At 23.4% G+C, this 16288-nt stretch overlaps 2 protein-coding genes across 8 annotated transcripts in view; one reads left to right on the forward strand and one right to left on the reverse strand.

Moving 5' to 3' along the window:
* The window catches only part of LOC109598314 (BMP-binding endothelial regulator protein), a 66943-nt gene extending 50975 nt beyond the window's left edge, over positions 1-15968 (reverse strand). For 3 of the 6 annotated variants that reach the window (XM_049968328.1, XM_020014197.2, XM_049968326.1), the window contains exons 1-2: positions 2926-3026; positions 2792-2863 (exon numbers count right to left, since the gene is read on the reverse strand). In XM_049968328.1, coding sequence (XP_049824285.1) covers positions 2792-2863; positions 2926-2944 — 91 coding nt within the window. In that variant the 5' untranslated portion in view covers positions 2945-3026. Of the gene's footprint in view, positions 1-2791; positions 2864-2925; positions 3027-15704 lie in introns of those variants that run through there. The other 3 variants (XM_049968329.1, XM_049968327.1, XM_049968330.1) reach the window with 2 other exon arrangements.
* Positions 3060-3938, forward strand: LOC109598315 (PSME3-interacting protein). Of its 2 annotated transcripts, XM_020014198.2 has the most exons (3): positions 3060-3240; positions 3297-3392; positions 3444-3938. In XM_020014198.2, exons 1-3 carry the CDS (start codon positions 3060-3062, stop codon positions 3836-3838), a joined length of 672 nt encoding a protein of 223 aa, XP_019869757.2. In that variant the 3' UTR covers positions 3839-3938. The 2 variants fall into 2 exon arrangements, with proteins under 2 accessions (XP_019869757.2, XP_049824295.1); XM_049968338.1 differs by having other exon boundaries at positions 3297-3938.
* Positions 15969-16288: the final 320 nt, after the last annotated feature.

Raw genomic sequence — 16288 nt, forward strand, 5'->3', positions numbered from 1 at the left:
GACCAACTATAAATTTTAATGTTATGCAGCGTTTAATGGATTTATTATTTATTTTAATGGTAATTCGAAATTTGTTGTTTTCTGATGCAAATTATGCCTTTTGATCGAATCAATCAATGTTTGCCACCACTGATTTAACAAACCATATTTTTCTGAATTAATTTGATTAACATTATATAATAATTTTGTCCAGAATTACGGTTGTATTTGTTTAAATTATTAATACAAACTGTGCTTAATTATCTCATAAAACTCACATTAAGATAATGTTAATAGTCTTATAGATAACTAACTAAACAAAAAGAAGTCAAAATGTCACTTTGATTTATCACAAATTAAGATTAACAAAAAATCTAATTTTTAATTTATTTCAGCAATTTATTTAATTAAGTACAGATAAACATTTGAAATTTTTTGTAATCAATCTATTATAATTTAGTTTACATTCAAATAAATAATTTTAATTGGACCTCAATGGAATAACACTGATTTTTTTAAAAATCCTTAAAATCAAAGAAATTTTTTGTTAACGAGTTTGTAAAGAGTTAATTTGATTTATCATAAAAAAATTTTCTTAATTTATATGGGTAATTTATTATTTTTTTTTAATCAATTTATTATAATTTAATTTACATTAAAATACATAATTTTAATTGTAACCTTCAATGGAATATTACTGTTCTTTGTTTAAACAATACTTATGTGTTGAAATATTTTAATACAATGATTAACGTGTTCTTTTTTTGTATATTTAACAAATGATTTTAATTTATTTTTCACTGAATATTCATTACAAATACACGAATTTTTAATTTATTTTAATATATTTTATTTAATCATGGACTGATAAATATTTAAGATTTTTTTATAATTAATTCATTTTAAGCATTAAAATTAATTAAATGATTTTAAGTTGCTACTGAATTTTTCTTTAGAACTCATGAACAATTAAATAATTTCTATAATTAATAGTTTATATATATATTTAATAAAATATTAAACATAAAATATTTATGGTATTTTGTGCTTAGAAATTTTTAAAAGATGGTTTTATTTTATATCTTGTCCAAAATTAGTATTTATCATATAAATGATGGATAAAAAAGTGTTTACTAATTTTTGAAGTCAATTTGTTACTAATAAAGTGAATCAAACTATAATAAATTTAAATTAAATGACTTTCCCAATGTGATAATAAATAATCTTAAAAAACAGTGTAATTTACATATCTATTTTTAAATTTATTAATAAAATATAATTTCACCAACAATTCACAATTTAATTATTAAATTAATATTTTTTAAAAAGTTTCAGTATAATAATATAACATATATGTTTTCTTTAATATATTAAACCATATACGAGGTGTTCCTAAAATATATGTTCAAAACTTGAAAGTAAAGAGTCTCTTGTGGCCCTCAATTTTAAATTTAAAAAAAATATTTCCGTCTTTAAGCCAATCGTATTTAAATTTGGTAAGTATAATCCTAAAATACATATTTACGAACCAATGTAATAAACTTTTTCTATAATAATACAGAAGCGTGGATTCTGGGCTTCTCTTTTGGTCATCCTGTTTCCTAAACAATTAAATATTTTTTAAAATTATTAAGTTTTTCATATTCTTTGCACAATTTAGAAGGAAAAGATACCCTTGATTAATTTTGATTATTTCAGTTTTTTAAAGCTTCTCTTGAAACCGTCAGGTTTAAATTTAAAAAAAAAAAAAAACATTTTTTCTCATATTTCCGTAAGCTTTAAGCCAGTTGTATTTAAATTTGGTAAGTATTATCCTTAAACACATACTTACAAACTAATGTAATAAACTTTTTCTATAATAATACAGTAGCGTAGATTCTTGGGTTTTCCCTCTTTTTGTCGTCCTGTTTCCTACGGCACTGAATATTTTTTAAAACTATTAAGCTTTTCATATTCTTTGCACAATTTACAATTTAGAAGAAAAAGATACCCTTGATTAATTTTGATTATCTCAGCCACTTCTGAAATATTTCAGTTTTAATGTTTTAAGCTAAGTTTAAGTTTAAGTTTCTTTGATGTAAATGTTCTTTGTTATTGGCAGAGCATAGATCCTCTCAATAGAAAAGAAGTCCTGCTTCTTCAGGACAATACAAAATCATTTGTCATATTTGTCTCAAATGGAAGCTTCAAAATTTTAAATGGGATGTTTTATCTCATCCACCATATATTTCCTAATGTGTATATTGTTTATTTTTCATATTGTTCAATTTTTTATATTTTTAACCTTTTTTGTTGCTTTTCTTCAGCTTCAAGAGAGAAACTTGCAAATTATTGACGATGGTGATTATTTTGTTGAATAAAAAAGATGTTATTTTAATATTAAACATTAAAAACGTAAATCGCAGTAAACCGTCTTTGCAAATGTTTATATTAAATTTAAATTTTAGATCAATGAATAAACAATAACTTATTAGCTTAGATGGTTTCAGATATGTCCAGACATTTATATGAATTTCACAATAGAAAATTTACGTTTCCACCATCAAACAACTCGCAAACCCACAATTGACAACATTCCAGCATTGCCCGCAATTTATTATTTAATAAATAATTTATTTTTTATTATTTATATCGTCGTACGTAACAGCGACTTTCACCGTTTTAGGAGCACGTGCACTTAAATCACAGGTGTTTAAGACCGTGTATAAATTAAGCAGATAATCAACACCGATTGTAAAGTATTATTTAAAAAAAACAATCATAAAACTACTGTGTAGCAAGCCAGTTTTCGAAAGTGACGCTTCGTACTCACCTACTCTTTGTGCTGTAGCTTCAGATAGACAAACGAGAAGCATCAACAATCCTAATAAAAGATCCATGGCGTCTGTAACAAACAAAAAAACGACAAAGATAAATTAGGGTTTTCCAAAATTCGACAATTAAAACCGTAATCTTTCATAACCATCGCCAGTGGCGCCCGAAACTAGATCCGGCATTCCTCGAATTCCAACTAATACCGTACAAGTGAGATCCATCCATATTTAACAACATTCAATTTACATATCTGTTTATTTGTATCTATGACATTTACAACCGGTGTCAAAAATTCATTAGACATGTCAAGCATGGAGGCATTGCTGGCGAAGCGAAAAATCAATCTGACGTCCAGCTCGGGCTTCATAACCGAAACCGAAGCGGCGGCCACGCGACAAAGACGCCAACAAGAATGGGAACGCGTCCGCAAAGCAACCGACCCTTTGAGTAAGTCGAACCGTTTATTTATCTGTCCGTCCCAATTTTAATTCAATTCAATGCAGAACGGCCGGAAGACAGCGACGGCCGCTCGCTGTACCAAAAGCTGCAGGACCAAAAACGCAAACGCGAATTCGAATTTTACGAATCACGTCGGCTCAGTAAGAACAGTTTGTATTTTAGCCAAAACATTTACGAGGATACATTTCTAGAGAACATGATCAAGGGACTCGACGACGACGAGATCGAGTTCCTCGATCTGGTCGACAGGTCGAAAATGGAGGCCGACCGGAAAAAAGAGCTGGAGGAGGAGCAAGAGCTGAACGATTACCGTAATCGTGTGGCCATCCTCCACGAGAAAAACTTTGTCGATCGGCTCAAGCCCAAGGTTGTTGCGACAGAGCGGAAGTCTCTGAGCAACCGGGCATCCCAACAAAAATTGCTCCGCGGAGCTGTTGTCAAGAGGAAGGTGGAGGAGCCCGAGCCAAAGGCTAAGATGCCAAAAATTGATAAGGAAATAAAGAAGAGAAATGATGAGCCCGGTGATTGTGTTTTGCCCGGTTTGGGGGACTATTTGGACACCTCGAGTGGCGAAGAAACCAGTTGAACCAGTCCTTACTGTAATCCGAACAATAATTGTACAAAAAATTTTCGTGAACCTTCACAATAATTAAGAAAAATACAAAATAAACAATTATTGATTTGAACGCGAAGATTTTATATTGCGATTTTGTTGTGCAACATTATAAATACGAGTGCGAGTGATTTATATGCCTAATTTAATTTGCATTTACGACCGCTGTCGACTTTTGTGATATCATCTAAATTTCTTTTGCGATTACAAAATAATTCGTTATTATGGTTACAAAACTGCACGATTATATTTAGAGTGCGTTTTTAACTATGACCACGAATTGATAAGATTGATATTCGACTTCCGTACTTCAAGATTAGTTTTAATTCAGTTTTTTTTTCAAGGTCCTTATGAATTAGGCAGATTATTTTTGTTTGCTTATTATAGAAACTTGACGCAATATTTCCGAACAAAGATGTTTAGATAGTGGACAATAATTATGTGGTTATTATTTGAATAATTTAGCAGGTTTCGTGTATAATGTCGTTTTGGAATTTACGGATTGGAATTGTAGATTTTTGAAATCTTAAAAATGTATTTTGTTTAAAAATGATTGTTTTTGAATAACAAATATTGGAAATGTCAAATGTAATAAATTGTAATAGAAATATATTGATTAAAACTGATCAAAACGGGTTTATAAAAATGGCGAATGCGCAGGTGATAAACACCCTTTTAAATATGTCGAGGATATTTAAAATTTTTTTCTTAGATATTCTTTATACAAAAAATAGTTTTACTTATATTTAATAATTACGTATATTGGAAGGTTTAATTTTTGTTATTATAAATTAAGTTGTTCTTTCTTCATAAATTTTTTATACTTTATTTTTACTTTTCATTTCTATAATTAATTTAATAATAATTTTAAAAAATAATTTATGACTTTTTAATAGTATAAGTTTATTTATATTTTCTAGATTTGAAAACATAAAAAATGTTAATTAATTAATTTTAAAATATTAAATATATTTTAGTCTATTATGTCATTTAAAAAAGCCGTAAATCTTATTAGATGAAAATAATAATAGCAAACCATATATCAATTAATATTTATAATTAAATAAATACTTTTGTGTTTTGCCAAGTTTTATACGTTTATTTTCACAAAAAAAAAAACAAATTTTAAGTGTTGTAAAAGATAAATTTTATGATATATTATATACAATTTAAAACAGGCTTTATTTTCGATTATACATAAATAGTGATTAATTTTGAAATTTAAATATATTAGATATATTTTTAATTAATTATTTTAATTCATATTATATAAAATCTTATTTGATATTTTTAGAGTCACTACATTAAATATTACATAAGAAATGTAAATTTTATTAGATAAATAAATAAAAGCTTACTATAACTCCATACATATAGAATTAAATAAATATATTTCCATTGACTGAATTTTTCTAATTATTATATATTTATGCATATAAAAATCAATTTTTAATTATAAAAATTATAAATTTTATGGTATTATACTATTTTTTTAATTTGAAAAGGTTTATATTTTATTTCAATTTTGAAGTTTTATTTAAACATAAAGTTTAATCAAACTTGAAATTTGAAATTATTATAATATTTATATTAATACATATAGAATTAAATAAATATATTTTCATTAACTGAATTTTTATAGTTTTTATATATTTTATGCATAAAAACATGTTTAAATATAAATAAATTTTTTAATATTATAATTATTATACTATTTTTTTTTTAATTTTAAAAGCTTGATTTTTATTCACAATTTAAAGACTTTTTTATTTTATATATAGTTAAAAATTAATGAAATTTAAAATTTGATATATTAATTTTTTTTATTTCTAACAATATAATTGTAAACATTATTTTATTTTTAATAAAATATTCTATTTTGTAACATATGAGAATTATTTTAAAATTTAAATTTATTTTACATATTTTTGTTTATTTTAATTCTCATATAAAAATAGAAAGCTTATTCTCTTTTTAACCTTTTTAAACTCAAACTATATCAAATATACTTTTATTTATTTATTTTAATTTTAATTTACATAAATAATTTTTATAATCTAAAAAATATTTTATCACAAAATAATTTAAATACTTAATTTTAAAATTTTTAAATGTTATAAAGTAAATTTTTTTAAATTATATATAAATATTAATTAATTTTAAACAGAACAGAATTCAACAAATTTACTGAATTTTTATCTTAAATCTTAAACTATTTTTCAACATTCTAATAATTTTAAATATTTTATTTTTTTCAAATTATTTTAACATTTTAAAGATTTTGTTATATATAATCATTTTAAAGTTTAAATTTATTTTACATATTTTTATTTACTCTCTCTTTAATGTTTTTAAGTTCAGATTATGACAAATATTAAATATATTTTTATATTTATTTTAATTCACATAAAAGAAATATAAAACTTATTAAATAAATAAAGAAAAAATTATTTAATCATAATAAAATAATAATTTTTGAAAGTTACTATATAGTATTTATTTAAAATATTATGAACCATTAAAAACTTTTTAAATTTTAAACAGAATATAATTAAACAAATACACTGACTTCATTTACTCAGTCTATATATTTTATGTTAAATCTTAAACTATTTCAACAGTCTAATAATTTTACATATTTTATTTTGTTGTTATTGTACACAAAAATTAATTATTTTAAAATTTAAATTTATTAGACATATTTATGTTTATTTATTTTAATCCTCATATTAAAATTGTAAATTTTACTCTCTTTTTAATGTCTTTAGAGTCAGACTACGTCAGATATCAAATATATTATTATTTATTTATTTTAATTCATATAATAAAATTGTAAATCTTATTCTACATTTAACATTTTTAGATTGGAAGTATATTTAAAATGAAAATATGTTAAATATATTTACTTATTAATTCCAATTCATATAATAGAGATGTAAATTTTATTAAATAAAACCATAACTAAATGGATATAGAAATAAATGAATACATTAGAATTTTCTATTTGTTAATTTTTCTGATTTTATAGTAAACAATTACCTCAAAAATTCAAACATAAAAAATATTGTATGCATCAATAATCATCATCAAAAAAGTTGTTTGAGATCAGAGAAACCGCACTTGTAAAGCCGCATCCCATCAATCGTAATTAAATTTCGCTCGCTCAATCGTAGACGAAACAAATTAATTATTTAATAGGCCCACTCTGAAAGGCGATTCGCCATCGCGTAACCTAAACACTTTCGGACAGCTGAAATCGTTCGTGTAAACATTGCGGTCCTTGCGGCAAAATAAAAACCGTTTAACAGGCCACCCCATAAACACGTCCGAGTCGGTTAATCGTCAATCGGCGCACCGCACCAAATAAATCTATAATTAATAATTCTATGGAACCGCACACGGCAGGCTGAAAAGCGGTCCACTTTCAGCGGCAGCGATCAGCTGTGTTATGACTACGGCAACCGTATGTTTCGGTAAACTTTCAGGCCGATTCGGTTTACGGTTTGTTCGCGCGGCACGGCGGCAATGATGCGTGTGCCGATGGCGGATCGTTACGCCGCGAATCGGCGGTTGTGCAAGGAAATATGTATTGATAAGGTTTTCGGCCGCGGGATCAACGACCGTCGCTTTAATCGCGAAAATTTCCTATCGCCAAAATTAAAATTGAAAAAAAAAAATGATGATCATCGGATTGAGCAGACTTGCTAAACGCAACGGCAAATAGTGTGTGAAATAGAAACTTTTCTGGGAATTTCCGACGGCAACGCTTGCTAAATGCCATTGTGTCAGTGCGGAATAGAAATGGACGTTTTATAGTCGATGACATACTAATTAGGTGGAGTGATAAATGCTGTTCTTTTGGGTGTCGGTTTCGCCGTTTGTTTGTTTTGCTAATTAGTGGACCAGACAGATTTACTACTGCGATTTTCGACCGGTAACTGCTGAAATAATATATAATCTATGGATTATTTCGTTTTGCAATTGAAATTTGTCTAGAAAACTTTCAAAAACTTTAAATTATATTAAATTAAAATATTTTGTTAACACTATTTATTGATTACAAATTTCATGTATTCTCTTCATGTCTTTATGTTCATGTCTTATGTCCAAGTCTTTATGTTCATGTTTATGCCTTAAGTTAAGTTAATTAGTTTTTAGATCAAAGTTTATTCAACCATTACAATATATATTTATTTATGATACGTGGAAATAGTTTTAAAAATAATATTAATTATATGGGTTACTTGGTTTAAAATTAAATTTTTTTTTAACTTTTTTTGATATTTTGTTTTGAAGTTTAAATTATTTTGACCATTTAATTATTTATTTTAAAAATTAATGTTTATATAACAATTATATGAAATTTTTTGACGAAAACTTATGTTAAATTTATTATTTATTTTGTAAATTAAAGTCTATACAACAATTATAAAATATTTATTAAAAGTAAACCTGAAACATACTATACATACATTCACTAAAGTGTTATATAAATTACGTTCTAAGTTTGGTAACTGAAAATTGTCTTGAAAACTTTTAATCTATTAGATTTCATATTTACAATCTTAAAATTTAAAAAAAGAATAATTTTAAATGTATTTATTTTACGATAAAAACTTATGTTCACTTAATTATTAAAAATTTAAATATTCCATTTTAAAATAAATATATTTTACCATAAATTTTTTACTAAAATAATATTATTTATTTTAAGTATTAAATTTTATTCAACAATTATAAAAATATTTATTAAATATAAGGGGAAATGAAACTATAGAGTATATTAATTATTTTCTATGAACTATTTAGTTTAGAAACTGAAAATTGAAAATATGAAAACTTTTAGCTTTTTAGATTTTATATTTCAAAATTTAAAATTAAAAAATCCACTTTAAAATAAATTTATTTTACAATATATTTTTGATTAAAACTTATGTTCTCTTAATTATTTATTTTAGGAATTAAAATTTATCAACTACTATAAAAATATTTATTAAATATAAATGGAAATGAAACTAAAGCGAATATTAATTATTTTCTGTAAATTATTTAGTTTAGAAACTGAAAATTGTCTTGAAAACTTTTAACTTTTTAGATTTTATATTTCAAAATATAAAATTAAAAAATACAATTTAAAATAAATTTATTTTCAAATAATTTTTTTATTAAAACTTATTTTATCTAAATTATTTATTTTAGGAATTAAAGTTTAATCAATAATCAAAAAAAATATTAAATATAAAAAGAAATGAAACAAAAGAGAATATTAATTATTTTCTATAAATATTTAAATTTAGAAACTGAAAATTGTCTTGAAAACTTCCATTTTTTATATTTTATATTTCAAAACATAAATTTAAAAAATCCAATTTAAAATAAATTTTTTACTAAAACTTATACTCTCTTAAGTATTTATTTTTGAATTTAAAGTTTATTCAACAATTATAAAAATATTTATTAAATATAAAAGGAAATAAAACTAAAGAGTATATTAACTGTTTTCTGTGAATTATTTAGTTTAGATACTGAAAATTGTCTTGAAAACTTTTAGCTTTTTAGATTTTACATGTCAGAACATAAATTTAAAAAATATAATTTTAGAAATTGAAAATTGTCTTGAAAAGTTTCACTTTTTACATTTTATATTTTATAACATAAATTTAAAAAATCCAATTTAAAATAAATTTATTTTACAATAAACTTAACTAAAATTTATACTCTCTTAATTATTTATTTTTGAATTTAAAATTTATTCAACAATTATAAAAATATTTATTAAATATAAAAGGAAATAAAACTAAACAGTATATTAACTGTTTCCTGTGAATTATTTAGTTTAGGAACTGAAAATTGTCTTGAAATCTTTCAGTTTATATATTTCAAAACTTAAATTTAAAAAATCGAATTTAAAATAAATTTATTTTACAATAAATTTTTGACTAAAACTTATGTTCCTTCAATTATTTATTATAATAATTTATTCAACAATTATAGAAAAATTAATTATTTTCTATGAATTATTTAGATAGAAACAGAAAATCTTGAAAACTTTCATTTTTTTAGATTTCATATTTCAAAACTTAATTTAAAAAAAATCAATTTAAAACAAATTTATTTATGATAATTTTTTTACTAAAACTTATGTTCACATAATTATTAATTGTAGAAATTAAAGTTTATTCAACAATTATAAAATATGTATTAACTATAAATGGAAATTAAACTAAATAGTATATTGTTTATTTTCTATAAATTATTTAAAATAAAAATTAAAAGTTCTCCTGAAAAGTTCAAACTTTTTAGATTTTATATTTCACAACTTAAATTTAAAAAATCCAATAAATAAATTTATTTTACGATATATTTTTTAAATCCTGTTCACTTAATTATTTATTTTAGAAATTAAGTTCATTCAACAATTACACAAATATTTATTAAATATGAGTAAATAAATTATTTTCTATTCTTAGTTTAGGAACTGAAAATTATCTTGTAAACTTTAGATTTTGAACAACAAAGTTTAAAAAATCCAATTTAAAATAATTATTTTTTACGATAATTTTTTTCATTTAATTATTTATTTTATAGATTTATACAATTAGAAAAAATTATATGCTTTAAAATTTAAATTTAAAAAAATATGTTTAAAATTAATAGATTTAGGAATAAAATTCTGACTAAAAACTTATGCCCATTTAATTATTTATATCATAGATTAATGTTTATACAACCACTATTAAAATGTTTATTATGTTATTATAAATGAAAATGGAACTAAAGATAGTGTTAATTGTTTCCTATGAATTATTTAATTTAGAAAAAGAAATTGGTCATAAAAACTAATTTCTTCCAATTTTATGTTTTAGAATTTAAATTTTAAATTAAATAAAATTCTTTTATATTATTTTATTAATAACTTATATCATTTAATTGTTTATTTTATAGAATAAAATTATAAAACCATTATAAAATGTTTATTAATGATGAATACACAGAAATTAAAAATAATATTGATTTATGTCAATGGATTATTTGGATTATAATCTGATTATGAAATATTTGTTTAAAGCTTTTTTTAACTAAATTAAAATAAACAATTTTTGTAAATAATAAAATAAGAATTAGTATTTATAGAAATTGCAACGTTTTATAAAGATAATTCTCCTTAAATTTAAAAAAATTAAAATTTAAACGTCATCATAAATTAGTCTGGAAACAAATTTAAGAAATTCAACTAGTTAACAGAAAAAAGCGATATCGTTTTATCCGCGCAACCTTGAATCAGGGAACTAATTTGTAGTGTGAAACAAATTATTTCGCGACAACATGTTTACCCGATATACTCGATTTCTGATGGTTTAAACAAATAAGATACACACACACACACACACACACATACAGACAAATTCCATTACCGGCCTGAATCTATCAACACGCCAAGGGATTAGAATCGGTCATATGCCGCGACCTTTTCAATTTTATTGTCCGTTTATCTCGACTGTTACGGAATCCTTCGTTCGTTATAGTTTTTCGGATCTGTGCGACATGTGAAATGCATTTACAACACCATAAAACCACCATAAAACCCATTCCGATCGCATCCAACATTTTATTTGTATTTGTATTTGTGCCCGACGGCCGATGATCATTATTAAATTACAATCAGGCGCATCGCCAATAAATCATCCTGCGTACACTCAATTCGGCTGATGAAAGCAGGAAACGGTGACGTGAATCATACGCGATTCCTGAAAAAATGCACTTTTCGCGTGCTCCATTATGGTAATTGGCGCCGGCGAATTAATTTAATCATTTGCGTTATTAAATGGGAGCATGAGTAAGATGCGTGTTGTGGTCGGCCAATTCGGATGGGGTTTTTCTAATGAAGGGTTTGCTATTTTTATAACTAACAACACAGATGCCACCGAATCGATTCGATGATCTGTTCAAACCGCAAGTCCGAAATCCATTTGTAATCCGAAAGCGGCACAAATAAACTTTTATATCTGGGTAAATTAATAAACAATTTACTTATAATCAAGCGAAAAAAACAGAAACAAATGAATGTATGATATTGGAAAAAATGGTTTATGGTTAAGTATAAGATAATTAAATGCAAACGATTCCGATTAATTAATTAAAACTCTAATAAATCAATTAATTATCATCCTGAAAGACGACAATATAAAAATGGCCATAATTTATAAATAAGACACTCGGATAATTTTATCAGGTAAAACCAATAAATCAAATGTGATTTTTATTGTTGTTTTTCAAAAACAATGCGAAATTGAACTTGAAATAACCTATTTAATATTTATTAAGGAAAACGATATTAAAAATATATTAATTAATTTATACGTTGTTTATAAATAAACGTTATTGACTTTTTGCAAATTGTCTTGCATAAATAAATTTGTTGTTTCGAATAAATTGATTTGTTAAGCAAAAATCATTTTATATAGTTTAGAAAAACAAGAAATTTTATCTTTAAAATTAAGTATATTGTAAACATTAAAATTATTCTGATATACACATTCAAGAAATGTTATGATAAAAATTTTATTTATTTCCCGTAAAAATATGTTTAAATATATATTCAATATAATTCAATACGGTAAATTTTAATAAATAAAGCAAATAAACTGAACAATCTGATGTTTTACAGTTTTAAAGTAATAAATTTATACAGAATAATAATACAAAGTATATTTATTATATTAAATATACATTTAATTATTCATAATTTTAAACTATTACCTAGAAAATTTATTAGATTCGTCTTGATAAGACTGTTTATATAAATTTGAAGATATAATCATTACTCATTTTCAGTATTCGATAAATACTTAAAATTTTTCGTGAAATATACAAAATAAATCATTTGATTTATTTATTAGATTCGTCTTGATAAGACTGTTTATATAAATTTGAAGATATAATCATTACATATTTTCTGCATTCGATAAATACTTAAAATTTTTCGTGAAATAGACAAAATAAATTGATTTTAACAGTTTTACATTATTAAAAACATAAAAATTTTATTAATTTTCAGTAAAAATATGAAATATACACAATTAAAAATATTTAACATACTATTAAAAAACTTTATTCTGTAAATTCTTAAATTTTTATTAAAAATTCAAACAAATTGTTTCATTTTTAAAATATCATAATTTAAACGATTATATATAATAAATTACATATATCAATTTTCATAAATTTAATCTATTTTCTATAATCGTTCAAAATAATTTGTCAATACAGTTTCTAACTTTTGAAAAATGTATGATAAAAATATTTAAAAAATCAAAATGTTTAATTTACCTCAAAAATATCAATTTAATCTATCTTATCTCATTTAATCTATTTTAATAAATTTAATCTACAAGAATCCAAAATTTATATTATTATTATTATTATAATATTTATTATATTTAAGAATCAAAATTTTATTAATTTTCAACAAAAATATAAAATGTACACAACTAAATATATTTAAAATTATATTCAATAACTTTATTCTACAAATTCTTCCATTCTTTTCATTTTTTATAATTGTGAAGTAGTAAATTTTATAAAGTTTATAATCTATCAAATTTAAACAATTAAGTATAATAAATTACACATATAACAATTTTTATAAATTTAATCTATTTTCTACATGGATTATTTAAAAATCATTCGACATTATATTGAAAACCTTTCTTCTGTAAATTTTTACATTTTTTATGAAAAATTCAAAATAAATCATTCCATTTTTTTATAATTTTGTGTATATATTAAATTATATGTATAACAACATTCATATATTTAATCAATTTTCAACAAGAATTATTTAAAAAGAATTTGATATTAAAGTTTACATTTTTTCCAAAATTTATAATAAAAATATTAATAATTAAAATGCTATTAATTTTCAAATATGAAATATTATTCAAATTAAAAATAAATCGTTTCATTTTTTATAATTTTGAAGTGTTAAAATTTATAAAGTTTGTAATATCACAATTCAAACAATTAAATATAATAAATTTTTATAAATTTTCAAAAATTAAATTATTAACTATAAGAGTTATTTAAAATAATTTCACAATAACTTTTTACCTTTATAAATAAGTATGAAAAAAATAATAAAAATTTAAATATCAGTAAAAATATAAAATATACAAAACTACATATATTTAACGTTCTAAAAATCTTCGTTGTGTAAATTCTTACAATGAAAAATAAAAAAAAAAGTATTTTTTCATAGTTTAAATATATTATCCACAAAAATTATTAAAAATGATTTGACGTTAAATTCATTGAGATTAAGAAATATTTAATATAATATATTTGATAAATTAAAATTAATTTTCAGTAAAAATATGAAAAATGTTTTATAAAAATTCTGTAAATATTTGATATTACAATTTGAGAGAAATAATAAATAAAATATTTAAAATTAATAGTTTTAATCATTTTTAGTAAAAATACAAAATATTACATATACAATTTTATATATTTATCATTATATAAAAAGTTTCACAAATGTATCGACTCTTATTATATTAACCTAATATCTACAAATTATAAAAAAAAATTGCGGATATGGAAATTAATTTACAAAAAACTACGCATTTATTAGAACTGTGATAATTTGTTCGAGTACTATAGAATTATTTAAAGAACATTCTGACAAATATAACATTAAATAATAATCAACAATTAAAATCGGTAGTTTTTCATAAATTTTCTCTGACATATTTAATTTCAATTTCAAGTGTCGGAACAAGTTAAAACTCAACATCTTCGCTATCATAAAACTCTCAAACTTGTTTTGATTTTCAGAAACGAACAATGTTACCTGAACAAATTTAATGCAGAATTACCTGATTTAAGTGACATTTAATTATCACATTCACTTCAAACTGCATTGACACTATTTTAATCCCGACGACCGTAATACGACTTTAAATGCAGGAATTCAAGTGGTTAATTGTTGTATAAAATTTTAAATGTTTAATTTGCTTTTTACATTAAAAAAAAAAAATAAAAAGAAATAAAAAATAAATAAACAATATAGGCATTTTAATGGAGACAATTCTTAGGTTACGTGTGTATTTAAATAAAACGTTAATAATTTTAGCATATGTAAATTCTTATGTAAATCGAATAACAGTTTTGAAACAAACACATTTTCCTTAATATATCAATGTAAAATACAATAAATCGACGTTCACGGGAATCGTGATACATTTCTGTTTGGAGCGCTGAAATTTCGGAAACTCGGTCGCATTTAATTCGTTCCCCGGGTTAAATTTATGTTAGAAATTTAAATAAACATTAATAAATATTAATCCAGGTGAAATGGTTTATTTCGTTTTGTATGATTGGAAACTTTAATGAATTTTGTTGATAGTTTTATAGTGGTTTAAAAGTCGGTCCGCCAGCAACGATCGTAAAAAAAATCATTTATGAATATTAATTTTGCCTCGCGTTTGTTAATAATTCAAAACGAACTTTAATTCTAATTAAAAAAGTGTTTCTAAATATTTTAATGGGTTTTACATGTATAATGAAGAGTCCGAAATGGTACATTAACGCAAACACGATTCGAAGGTTTTCTTAAAAAAATTGAATTATTGGGTTTCAATTAAGTTTGATTGTGTTAATGTAACGTACAACTAACTAACTGGCTTAAGTAAAGTAACGTGGCTTAAGTTGAGTCAAGCCTTGTTATCGCCGCGTTAATTGATGCAAAAATTACGGTTTGTCGGGTAAAAATAACGAAAACAAATAAACGATTATTATTATTAAATAATTGTTTGAAAAAAAAAATGGTGAAACTGACCTTGTTCACATGTACGTGCAAGTCGACCGAAGCAATTCGAAAGTCGAAGCTCGTCCGGCACGAAGGACCAAAAAGCCTGACGGAACAAAATGCGATGCGGAGAAAAATGATAAAAATCCAGAGAACCAAAAAATCAAATAAAAATAACGCGGTAACAAGTAACTGGGGAAAACACGCGCAAAAATCGCGGACGCACACGCACACACTTCGGTGCTTGGATTGTCGGCACGACCTCACTCTCGCCACGGAACCGTGATACTGTGATTCGGCTTCAGTGGAAGCCGCTTCACAATCCAAAGGAATAGCGTACTTATCCCCTTCCAGTGCTGCTCTGGCAGAAAGACCAAACTCCGGCATCCCATCACGGCTCTTCTGCTTTCGTGTGCGTGTTTTGTGTGTGTGCGAGTGCGTTTTCGCACTTTTCCTGCGGCTGATGCTGCGATTCGCACGGCGGTGTACGTACGGCTTAATTAATTCACCTTTAAAATTTACTGGATTATTTATTTTAAATTATATGAAATAGCTTAAAACAAATAAAAGAAATACTTTTTATATTAAGTATGTTTTATGTTATTATTAATTTA

Source organism: Aethina tumida, chromosome 5, assembly GCF_024364675.1.
Source record: "Aethina tumida isolate Nest 87 chromosome 5, icAetTumi1.1, whole genome shotgun sequence".
Taxonomy (NCBI): domain Eukaryota; kingdom Metazoa; phylum Arthropoda; class Insecta; order Coleoptera; family Nitidulidae; genus Aethina; species Aethina tumida.

Coding starts and splice junctions, on each gene's coding strand:
- LOC109598315 (XM_049968338.1), top strand. CDS start 3,060: ATGACATTTACAACCGGTGTCAAAAATTCATTAGACATGTCAAGCATG. Junction 3,241..3,296: donor CAAAGCAACCGACCCTTTGA/GTAAGTCGAACC, acceptor AATTCAATGCAG/AACGGCCGGAAGACAGCGAC.